The 12929-nt window shown below is 33.8% G+C and overlaps 1 protein-coding gene across 1 annotated transcript; it reads right to left on the minus strand.

Annotated features, from left to right (window-relative positions):
• Window positions 1-5708: 5708 nt before the first annotated feature.
• On the minus strand, window positions 5709-8602 carry LOC130739104 (glutathione S-transferase TCHQD). Its single transcript, XM_057591338.1, has 3 exons — window positions 8448-8602; window positions 7318-7643; window positions 5709-6931 (listed from the first exon to the last, which is right to left on the minus strand). The coding sequence occupies exons 2-3, from the start codon at window positions 7524-7526 to the stop codon at window positions 6337-6339; spliced, it is 804 nt and encodes a 267-aa protein (XP_057447321.1). The 5' UTR covers window positions 7527-7643; window positions 8448-8602; the 3' UTR covers window positions 5709-6336.
• Between the last annotated feature and the right edge of the window lie 4327 nt (window positions 8603-12929).

The following is a 12929-nucleotide window of genomic DNA, read 5'->3' on the forward strand; positions in this document are numbered from 1 at the left end:
ACCTTGGTCCGATATTCATACCAATGTGGTCAAACAAATCAAACTTCGTGTCAAGAATCTCCCTTGTCTTTATCTCCCTAATCCTCAAGCTTTCAAAATTATTGAAACTGATGCCTCTGATATTGGCTTTGGTGGTATTTTGAAACAAAAGGTTTTTGACAAGGAACAAATTATTGCTTTTACTTCAAAACATTGGAATCCTGCTCAACAGAATTATTCTACTGTCAAAAAAGAAGTTTTAGCAATCGTTTTATCTATTTCAAAATTTCAATCTAATTTGATTAATCAAAAATTCTTAGTCCGTGTGGACTGCAAATCTGCGAAAGAAATCTTACAAAAAGATGTCAAAAACTTAGCTTCAAAACATATCTTTGCCAGATGGCAAGCTATTTTAAGCGTTTTTGACTTCGATATTGAATATATAAAAGGATCTAACAATTCTCTCCCTGATTTTCTTACTCGTGAATATTTGCAGGGAAGAACCTAACATGGCCTCCAGAGGCCCCTCCTCCTCCTCCTCACGAGGAAGAGGCAAAAGCAGGAATAAAGGTATTGTAATCTCTGATCCTTTAATCTTATCTGAGCCCACTGCTCACCAATCTGGACCCACTGTCCAAAAAATTGAGCCCACTGCTCAGACCCAATCTTCCCAACCAAAACAAACTAAAGCAGATTATGCTTTATCCATCCCAACACTCCTTGCCTTCAAACAAGCAGGCTTAGATGAAATACCTCAAGGCCTCACCAAACTTCCAAATAAATCTTGGGCCAGCATCGCAGACAAAGATGATGACCAAGAAATTCAATCCCTCCAAGCTTTTATTGATAGAACCAGAAGCTTAGCAACTTATGATGGGAAAAAACCTGTTGTTGTTGCCCAACCTAGCCCAGTTGCCCGACCTAGCCCAAATTCAGGTTACTTGGCTAAAGCAGATATGAAATTCCAAACCTTCATCGAACCAGAATGGTGGGACAATTCTGGAGGAGTTAACCTGGCCAATAAAATTGGTACCAAGCTCTTCCCAAGTCATCTTGATCCCACTCACCCAATCAAAAACCAAAGATTCTATGAGTTTATTTTGGTTGACACAAACAGTGTGGAAATCAAACATTTCAGGGATAAAAATGATAATTCCCTGATTACCCATTCTACACTACAAATCCTCCGTGTCCTTCGTCCCAAGGACTTTGGACCAAATCCAAACAGTTACAAAAAGTTCTCCCAGAATTTCGACCCAGTTGGTTTTAATTATTGGGACTATATCAGGGCTTGGGATAATATAATCCTTGGTCTGCAAAATAAAAGTTTCAAACATTCTTGGCTCATTTATTTTAAATGGACCAACAAATATTCTTTTCCAAATTGGTTTCATTCATGGTGGAGCTTCTTTGGACCTACAGCTGAAATTTTCCCCTCTGAAGTTCTTGAGGGATACAATCACTTCATTAAACACTGGAACAAAGAGTTGAACAATTATCCAGATTGTTTAAACTTTTTTACAATCTTTTCCCTCTCTTGGGTGTTCTCTTGGCGTTATGGTCTTAAGACCAAAACCCAACCAATCCTTTACAAACAGGCTCTCATCAAATGGTGGAAAATCTTTGATGCGACAAAAGCCCACAAAGAAAATGTGAGCCAATGGTTCAAAACCAATCAGAAATATCTCAAGCATGCAAGTCCGCAAACCAGCCTCTTGCTAAATCAAAAGGCCCACATCACAGCGGCCCTTGCAGGAGCTTCAACAGAAGAAGACTTGCTAAGGAATCTTCAATCTGCTCTTCAATTATTGAAGGAGCCAATTGAGCAGGCCTCATCTTCAAAGGCCCCCCAACACAAAGTCTCCGAGCCATCCTCTCTTGGGTCGTCAGATTTTGTCCAAACCACAGAATCAGATGATGATGACTTCTGCTAAGTTTGTCGTCTTGTAATCATTTTATTCTGTAATAATTCAATTTTTGTACTGTAGCAACAGTAAAATTGACTTTTTACTGTAGCAAATAGTGCCAGTCAAATAGTACCGTCTACCGGAACTATTCAACCGGAACTATTCAAACAGTGTCCAATCTTTTCTTTAAATAGGCTCATTCTGAACCTTGTTAAGCAGAGTTTGGTAGAGCTTAGATAGAGAGTTTAGAGAGAGAAACACTGAGAGAATTCCTTCTGTAAGTTCTCCTTCAGTTTTCCTTTCTTTCAATCTTTTCTGTTTTTAAGTTTCAGTTTTTCAGTTTTTAAGTTTCAGTTTTGTAATCTATGTTTATATAATATATATCTTGTTCAAGTTTTATTTTTCTGTTTATGGAAGGCTGAGCCTCCTGTTTTAATTCCTGTTTTAATTATTCAAGTTTTATTTTTCTGTTTATGGAAGGCTGAGCCTCCTGTTTTAATTCCTGTTTTTAATTTCTGCAATTTAATTTTCTGCAAGAAGCCCCTCCGTGGTGGCGTCCTACTTCTCTTAATCCTTCTCTCATCCCCCTCCTTCTGCTTCCGACCCCCTCTTAAGTATTAAGTATTAACACCTTTTGAAAAAGAACTAATACATAAAACATGATACATCTCTTATATATATTACTAGTATTTTTTACCCGTGCATTGCACGGGGGGATTTTCATTTTTTTTATTGTGTAAAATTTTAAAATCCGTGTTATTTTTTTTATATGTATTAAAAGATAATGGACATTGATATTAATATCACCCACACCTATCATTATCATCCCCCAGTGTGTACCACACTTGAAAGTGTGTTACATTTTCACTACCACTACATATTAGGGTGGTTGGTATTAATAAGGGTGTGTGTAGTACTTTTTAACAGTGGCCAAAGATAATTTACCCATTAATAAATGATAGAATTTAATTTTGGATATAAGAAAATATTAGTTTGTAAGTATTTTTTTCATGATAAATGTGTTTGTTTTTCTCTTGCAGAAAAGAATTTATTATATATATCTCTGTGTGTGTGTGTGTCTTTTCATCCTTATTTATGTCAAACAATAAACATATGAAAAGAAATCTAAAAAATAAAAGAGAATACAAAAAAGAGAAAAAATGACAATACATGAGAGTTTTAAGCAAGGTAAATTATGTGAGGTAAATTTGATGTGCATTTAGGTAATTTTCATATAGATTTTTATTTTTTGTTTCATGTGGAATGAAAGAAACTTTCCCGTAAGAGATATAATCTCACAGGGATATGGATGAGACATTATAATATTTGATTCAACATTTCTCCTGACCTTTTATCATGAGTGGATTAAAGCTGAATAGTTGTTTCGTGATTAAATAAATCAGGATATGAATATTGTGCCTACTGGTGTAAACTGAGATATAATATTCGTTATCTTTATTTGTAATAAATGTAATTAAGCAATTCCATGCTATAATTTGTCTTATTTATCATTTGAATCAAGAGGATCAACATCATTCTTTTTCTTTTATGTTATTCCTTACATTTTAGAGACCAGGTGTTTATATGGTTCAGAAGTTCAAATGGAGCCATGTATGAATAATTTTCCGTTGGTTTTTTGGGGTCCCTTTTTAGATAAGTGATGGGTTTGTTGGTTGAAAATTTTATTTTTGGTAGAGAGTTGTGTGTTCTGCTATCCTTCCATGGCAAACTTACTTTATCCATGATTTGATGCTTGGTCTGATGATTTGAATTATAATGGTTCAATCTGAATAACGACCATGTTGTGTTGATAACAATTGCCTAGATTTTTGTTTATTGACTTTCCAGACTTGAGAGATACAATTGTCTCAGTGACTAAGGGTGTGTTTGCTTTTGCATTTGGTGTTTGGTTGAGCGCAATGTCAACGCTTCCACGTTCGGCACTTTGGAACTCGTTATCTCTTTATGAGGCAGGTGAAAGTCTGTTTGGTGTAAAATCCAAACAGACACTGATTCTTTAGGAGTTTAAGATATTTCATGAATGTTTTTCAAGCAATAACTTTTTCGGTTTGAAGGATGATCAATGTACATGTCCACTTACTTTCTGTTGAGAAAATGTCAATGATGGTCTTCTAGAGCTTGTTAAGATTTCTAGACTAAAAAGGTGAATGCTTACAAGGGGCACTAGTCAAGGATATGTTTGGAATAGAATTAGATGAAATAAAACGAATTCGAATGGAAAAAAAGAGTTAAGATCATGTTTAGATATGTTATGATATGAACAAGGAAGTTGGGTTTATTTCGTATCCCAAATTTTGTTGGTGCAATGTAATAGAAGTATACTACACATGATGTTTTTCTTGTTTGGGTCAAAAATATTAACATCCCAATGAGACTAACTCTTCAAGCATGTACAATTTGAATCTACCACATATTGGTTTCGCATACCAAATTTAAGACTAGGAAAAAATGTAGCATTTGATTAAATAAAATGGAATGCAATTCTATAATACTTTATTTCTTGGTCTTCACCAAGGTATCCTCACAGCCGTGAGACTAATCCCCACGGTTAGCGCACTTAGCGGTAGGGGACTGGCCAAGGAGTTTTTTCTATTCGCAAGAGTTGGGATTCGGGCCTCCAACCACTTGCTTAAAGGATGAAGTGCTGAACCACTACACCAACCCACTTGGTTTATAATACTTTATTTCATTTCATTATATTGTAAATGAAGAACCATGAAATCTACTAAAATTCTCTGGCATTTCATTTTATTCCACTATTTTTCTTGCCTTCCAAAAAAAAAATTCCCCTATTTTCTTCAATATAAACTTTATCTTAATTAAATGCTCCTTTAAAAAATAAAAAATATTAATCTCAGCAACCAAAAGTAAATTATTTAAGATCAAGTAGGTTAGCGTAATGATTCAACACTTCATCCCTAAGACAAGTGGTTGGGCGATTGATTTCCAAGTTTTGTAAACGGAAAAACTCATTGGTCAATCCTCTACTGCTTAATGCACTGACCATATGCCGATGAATTAGTCTCACGGCTACTGGCTGTGAGGCTGTGAGAATACGTTGATTAAGAGAATAAAATCATTTAATGAAAAGTGAAGGTTTTGAGTTCTTATACTGTAGTTTTTTTATATCTTTATAAGTCTTACTAATAATGTCTTAGTATTAAAGAGTATTTATATAACGAAGTTGGTTGGTTGATGTAGTGGTTCAACATTTCATCTCTTAAATATTAGTAGTTTGAGATTCGAATGTCAACTCTTGTGAATGAAAAATATTCATTAGCCAGCTCTCTACTGCTTTATGCGCTGACTGTGTAACGATAAATTAGTGAAAATATGTTAGTTAAGACAAGAAAACGTTTACAATTATTTAGAGAATCTTGTTATCTAAGAGTATTTTTTTTTTTGAAAAATAAAGGATTATCTATTATTATCCACAAAAAAACCCTTAAGGACAAAACTCTTAAGGAGAGAGTACAACCCCAATAAAAACGAGGCAGTTTGACAGTAAACAAAAGAGCAATTAAAAGTATCTTAAGAATATTGTTTACATTTTTTTTTTTGTCCTTAGGAAATAATGTTAAGACATCCATTAATATTTTTAATTTTATTTTCTTAATTATTATTCTAAAAGTACTTGTTTAAAAAATTCTAAAACAATGTGTGTATGCTAGATTGCACAAGAGTCTTGCCCATTTTTTATCTCAAAATGCAGGCTAATGTCAATTTGCACTAGTATTACTATTAACACATGTACAAAGATAGCCTTAGTAGTTATTAATTTCTACCAATAAGAATCCAAGGTATGAAGACATGAATCTTGTGTTTCATATAAGCACTTTATTGTTGTGATTACATTTACAAAATACAAAAATTAGTGTACACATAACAAGCTCAATCACCCCAGGAAGGCGTTGTTCCAATATCAGTATACAACATTGTGAAGAACCTGGTGATTGATTGAAGAAACAAAAATTTGTCTCTTCTTTGGACAATGAAGGAAGATAGCAAGAGTAAACTTAAATTAGTACAGTCAAAAGATGCTTTGAAGACTGACCAGTGACCACATGCATTCCTGAATTTCCCTCACATCTCATCCTGGAACAAATCCAAGGTCATAGTATATGTGGATCAATTTCTATTTCCTCATAATCAATTTCGACACTCTCAAGCTACTCCCAGAATTGATTTTGACTTTAGAATCAATTGTAAAAACACTTCCAAACATGCAAACATCATCATTCAGTAAGGGAGAAAGAAAAAAAATCCCTCTTCTCTATCAAGTAAAAAAAAAAGTGAAAACAGAAGACGAAAATAAAAACAAAAAAAAGGTCTAATATAAATCCTCCTTATCTAGAACACACAAAAAACTTTCATATGTTCAGTTATTAAACCTCCTTTTGGCAGCCATGAGTTATATATATTTACTTCACTAGAACCTCTTCAGAAAACTTCTAACACAAACAAAGCACCAAGTTTTGAACAATGTTTTGTGCTTTCTCCAACCATCAAAATACCTACCAATCACCTTTCTATAACTAGGTCTCTGCTGAACCATAACCCAATACTCAACAATGTTTGGCCTGCAAGTTATATACTCATTCTCTAAACCCAAGAGAACTAAACGAGCCAACACCGGAATGAGCATCACATCAGCCATGCTAAACTCCTGACCTACTAAATAAGGGGTTTCATTTAGTTGCCTCTCTGCTTCATCGAGCAATCTAACCAAATGTTCCTTGCTCCTTCTCAAAACATCTGGGTCTTGCAATTTTTCTTCAGTCTGATAGACCTCTCTTAACTTCTTATGGTATGCACCTGCTAATTCAGGACACTCAGACATTCGAGCTATCACCACCCGCCTAATGAACTTGGAAACATAAATCCGATTTTTCTCCGGAATATAGGAAAGGGAAAAATACTTTGGATCCCACTCTTGTATCTTCTGCATCCATTCAATCACTTCTGTGCTGCTGGTACTGATATTCTCAAACCCTGAGGATACTTCAGCAATTCTTTCAATGTACCTAAAAATCCATTGCAATATAAAACGTCTGCTCATAACAAAAGCACTTGAAGTTGAAAGTAAATTGCAATTCAATATTTCATTATTAGTTGGCAGATTGCTCAGTGATTATGCAACCAAGAAGTCATGAAAATTGAAAACAACTCCTCTATCCAAAGAAGCATATATAATAGGCAGCTTAAAGGGAATTGGTTAGGAGAGTAATGATATATAATTAGATACGCAGAAAGTAGTTTTGATTTGACAGCAATCAAATTTTCATTTTTTTTTATAACTTCTTCGGTTAAAATCTAATGCTGCATAAATTTTCAAAACGGAGTTTCTTATATATTCATCTATTCAAGGCAGTGATTACAGAATGATGAAAAAGTTGTGAAGAGAGCATACTGGATTATATCAATAGTCTTGTATATGATGTGAGAGCCGTTTTGGAAAACAGGTAGCCTTCCACTGGGATTCATCTTGAAGAATGAGGAATCCAAATTCTTGCCGGTTACAGGATTGACATGGTAAGATGTATAATCAATGCCTCTCTCTTCCAATGCAAGTCTCACCTTCTGGCTGTCCAAATCAAATGGATGATGATATAACTGCATTTTCTTATCGCCTCTTTGCAAGTTGCAGGTAATGCTAAAAGTTAAATATCGTCGCACCAACACCAGAAATCACTCAAAACAATGTGCGACACCAGAAATCGCTCAAAACAATGACGCCTGCGAAACAGCAATATACAAGTTGTCATCAAGCAACAAATCAAACTATCACTAAAATTCTTGAAATAGAAACTCAAATTACAAAAATCATTAAAAGGCCAGATAGAGAATCAATATTCAAGAGGCAAATAGGATAGGGTCAAGAAAATGCATAACCGTCTTTCACTTGTCACTGACTCTAATTACATAGCAACTTGGTACCAATGTTAAAAGAACCAACTTGCATCAGAAGCCTCCAGGTACATAAGTCACAATTCATAATTGATGTATTGTGTAGCAAAGTCAAAGCCATAAATTGAAATATGGATTGCTATCCATTCAAAATACCAGAATTATTGACTGTTAACTAAGTTTTACAGTTCTGAATTACCGTCTCTCTATAAATTATCATCCTAATTTCTAACTACCACAAATAAAGGTTTATTACCCAATGTTAGGACCCCACATAAGTAATCTAGACTAAAGAAACGTCTAAATTCAACAGTAACTATGGCGAATATGGGAACATTCAACAAGAAACTGAACTATTAATGAAACCCTGTAAAATTTATGATTTCACATAAACCCAGTTCAAAAAATTTCAATAAACAGACAGTTAAGCAAAAAAAGAACCAATCTTTTTCTGATGGGGGGTTTTCAGAGATGTTGTAATAATAGGGACAAGGGTGTCTGGAAGATTCAGAAACAAAACATTAAACAGTAAAACAGTGAATTCAGTTATTATGTGGAAAATAGAAAGACAAACCCAAGTAAAAGCATAACATAAGTATAAGAAGCCATTGAAAGAGAGTGAGAGAGAGATACCTAGAAGAGAAGCATAAGAGTTGGAAAGAACAAGAAGAAGGAAAGAAAGCTTTTTGCGTTTACAGAGAGAGAATGCAATGAATGAGCAAAAAGTGACGGCAAAAGTTGGTGTCATAATATATGGAATCAGGCAGCGATCAAAAGAATTTACAACAAAAATAGGGTCACTCACTCACACAAACACAAACACTACGCGTTCTTGCCAAACTAAGTCCACCTGTCATCTAATGTTTTTATTCTTTTTTGAAACAAATATTATATTTATATGCATCATCTTATACCGGAATGGAGGAATGTGTTTATTGTCCCCAATTTGGATACATGTATTTATATAGCAAATAATCCTTTGACTTGCAAAGTTTTCTTTTTGGATTATAAACTATTCAAGCATAGAGAGAAGAAAAAAAGTATCATATAGTAGGAATTGATTGTTTGATTGTTGGATAATTTTTTTAAGGTGGTATTTGATGGTAGAAAGATATAGAATAATCTTTGAAGATTGAATACAACATTAAATGAATAAAAATCGAATTTTGAATTAATTTTTTTTGTATATATGTCGCTTAAGAATCGAACTTTGAACTAATTACTTACGAAATTTGGATCTTGTGGTTTTTTTCTTCTTCAATTTAATAAATATATGGATCATTTTATACCGTAATGTGATTTTTATTCCAAATTTGAACATGTATCTAAGAATGGCAATAATCCTTTGACTTGCTAATTTTACTTTTTGGGTTATAAACTATTAAAGTGTAGAGAGAAGAGAAAAATATCATTTAGTAGGACATGATTGTCAATTTGTAAGGGTAATCATCCTAGTCGCACATCTCTCACTTACATTTTGGAAATCTAAACCTATAAATATTTTATTTGTTATTTAAAAGATGTATTTTATTTTATTTTTGAAAAATAAAGGATTATGTATTATTATCCAAAAAAATCCTTAAGGACAAAACCCTTAAGGAGAAAGAACAACCCCAATAAAAATGAGGCAGCTTCACAATAAACAAAAGAGCAATTCAGACCAAGCCAAGGGATACAAGCCAAAAAGAAGACCCTAAGACTATACAAGCATAACCCTATAGGAATAGAATAAATCAAGACATAAAGTGTTCCTCGAATACCTTTTTCATACCTCGAATAGCATCAATGTCATTCCCCTCAAACTCTAGCTCCAAAACTTTACCAACAAGCCAAGTCTTTTTCGATCGCGTGAAGTAACGCCCTCCACTAAACTGATATGGAGCCTCCGACGCCAAGGGTGTAGAGGCGAGAAGATCCTCCTGAACCTCCTCAAGTACCGGAGGCAGAACAATAGGTCTCTGACAAGGAGGAACCTTTTTAGGACACCCCCCCGCCGGCGAGGTTGCTGAACTGGAACCTCTGTTGAAGGCCCCTCCTCAAGTGAAGAACTTGCATCTTCCGCACCCCCAACCAAAGGAACCAAACTCGAAGAAAGGTGAGACTCTGGCAGAACCAGCGGGGTACTTTAAATAAGGAATAAATATGTTTTTGTCCTAAAAAGAGTAAATTATTGATTTTAATTTTTTTCGTTGATTTTGGTCCCCATAATATAACTCATTATTTATTTTAGTTCATTAATCTATTTTTGTGGTATTTTGTGGCGGCGGTTTAAAAAACCGCCACAAAATACCACAAAAATGGATGGAGGACCAAAATCAATAATGAGCTATTTTATGGGAATCAAAATCAACGAAAAAAAGTTAAAGGCGAACTAAAACCAATACTTAGCTATTTTAGGGACAAAAACATATTTATCCTTTATTTATAATATCCATAAATTATGAGAGACATCCGTAATTTTTTTTTAAATGACGTGAAAATAAGTAATAATTTTTAAAATAAAAAAATAATTATAATTTAGAAAATCAATTAAACTCTTATCTAATCAATCCGATATCTATTTCAATCAATCCCTTTTTTTTGAGTCAAAATCAATCCCTTTTTTTTAATCAATATATTAATCCTAATTTTAAAGGCCTGATTTTGGACATTGGAGTTAACTTTTGGGTTGGGACCGTCCTCTAAAAGCTGATAGATCCATTTAAAATATATCACACGTTCTAGTTAGTGGGCCTTCGGGCCTGTTTATTTGGGCTCTTGCCCTTTCATATAACATTATCACGATATTTGACAAAAAAAAAACATTATCACGATAAAAAATATCAAAGAAAAGCTTATATTGAGGTGGATTAGTAGAATTTATTTTATATTTCAGCACTTTTTGTTTCGCATGGTTATGTTTTATTTTTATTACAAATTTGCTAACAAGCTTGTTATGTAGATACTATAACTTTTACCCGTGCGATGCACGGGAATATTCACATTTGTTTTTTTTTTTTGTTTTTTTATTTAAATATGTGTGTTTTAAAAAGATTTTTGATGGATTAAAAGAACTAAATTTATGTTAGAATGAAATCATAAATTTTGTATGTTTTTTTACTAAATGTTTGTTTTTGCTTTTTTAATTGCTATTTGTTTTTATCTTTTGTACTTGTTTTCATGAATGCTAGATTAGTAGTTTTTTATATTTATTGAATTATTTAATACATGAAGTTGAAGTAACATGTAAGTGCTAAAAATAACAATTGAATGTTTCCTTTGCAATTCGAATAATTACGTTCAAATATGACATTGCGAATGAGTTAGTCGAAACATTTATAATTAAAAAGTTAGTAATGAATAGATATATGAAACATGTAATGTGGTTTTTGAATTAGAACTAACCCATCAAGTAGTGGTCATTAGTGGATTTATGCTTAGTACCTCTAAAATTCTTATCAGATGTTTGAACCATAATTCGTTTTTTTTTTTCATAATTTTTTAAATAATACCGGTTCAAATCGGTCTAGCTTGTTCAACATTTGTTTATGCCTGGTTTGAAGGGTTCATGGCTGGCGTTATACCTCTCAACGATTTTTAGTTTTTCTGGTTTTTTCCTTCCAACGAACTTGTCAGTGGGCCGATTTTAGGTTTTTTCTGTTAGACCAGCCAGTTAAGCCTATTTTTTTACAACAATGAAAAATACTACATGGTTTTTCAATTAGAAATTCAGCGTTAATAAATTTTTGACATTGATATCAAATTTAACGTTTTTTTTTTAAAGTGAACATCAAATTTAATGTTAAAACAATCCTCTTTCATTTTTTAGGATTAATATATTCTATAAATCCTATCTAACTAATCATGTTCTTTTAAATTTCTAAGTGATATTATCCACATATTAACCATTAAATCTTTCAATAAACACATATTATGATATTAATCACATGTAACTGAAATAGTTGTAGTGCAAAAGTTTTTTCCCATTAATTTATCATTAAAAGAGTTTTTTATATTGCCATTATGACCGTGAATGTGTTGTTTGATTTTTAAATTAGAAAATCAACATTAATAAATTATTTGGCATTCATTCCAAATTTATGTTAAAATTAAAACTATCAACTCTCAACATTAATAAATTGTTTACATGATGAATTTACTACTTATTAGAAGGGTTAAGCATTATATTAGTCCTTGTCTTTGTGTCGCCGTCTGAACTAGGTCTCTTGTCGGAAAAATTATTGGAAAAGCTCCTCTACTTTGTAAATCATCTGGAGCAGGTCCTCGCCGGAGCCCAGAGCTCCGGCAAATGATGAAATGACATGCTGAGTGGATTAATGATGCTTATGTGGAATAAATAATTTTTTAAAATAAAAAACACATCAGAAAATTACAAAAATTAAAGCCCAAACCTTTTCAAAACTTACAAATTAACCCCAGATCAAAGAAACCCTAAATCCCAAAATTCAATAAATCCCAAAATCACCACTTTGTAGACCAATTCGTTCTTCTGAAGATGCAACGATTCAGGAACACGACCAATTTGTATAACGAAAACCACCAGATTTTCCAATTTGTACAACAAATCAGTGTTTGACATCTTCAAAACCAAAGATTTCGAATCATGGGTACCATTTTTTTCTCGATAGAAGAATTTGAAGAGGTAAGGTAATAGCCTAAGACTCTGGAAGCGGTTAAGCTCTGTTCTACAACACCAGTGTACCACCGAACCCAGGAGCTGAGTTCAAGCGATTCTAAATCGGTGTCGTCGCGGAAATCAGAGAGGTTGAGGAAATTTCGGCCGCCGTAGGAAGGGTAGCAGGAGAGCGTGTCCTTGAAGCGTGAAGGAGCCCTTGACGACAACGTTGTGGAGGGTGAAGAAGCATTTCAGAGCAACCGGCGGCGACGGCGGTAAAAGACGCCAGGACGCGAGGAGGAGCGCTGAACCCTCTGTTTTGTGCTGTTGATGCTCTTCCTGCTGGGATTTGTGGGAAGCATTGTTGGCTCGCAACTCTTCATCGCTGGGCTTGGTATTGCATCACGTGTTTGGCTCTTTGTCTTGCCTAGTGGATGTTTGAGCTGTTTTGTTCTTTTTGTTTCTTGCTCTGTTTTCAATTTGTTTCCATTGCCAGTGTT

Source organism: Lotus japonicus, chromosome 1, assembly GCF_012489685.1.
Source record: "Lotus japonicus ecotype B-129 chromosome 1, LjGifu_v1.2".
NCBI lineage: Eukaryota > Viridiplantae > Streptophyta > Magnoliopsida > Fabales > Fabaceae > Lotus > Lotus japonicus.

Excerpts from the sequence above, each read along its gene's own strand:
- LOC130739104 (XM_057591338.1), bottom strand. The coding sequence starts at position 7,526 with ATGCAGTTATATCATCATCCATTTGATTTGGACAGCCAGAAGGTGAGA. Across the intron at positions 6,932-7,317 it reads AAGACTATTGATATAATCCA|GTACATTGAAAGAATTGCTG; the intron begins GTATGCTCTCTT and ends ATGGATTTTTAG.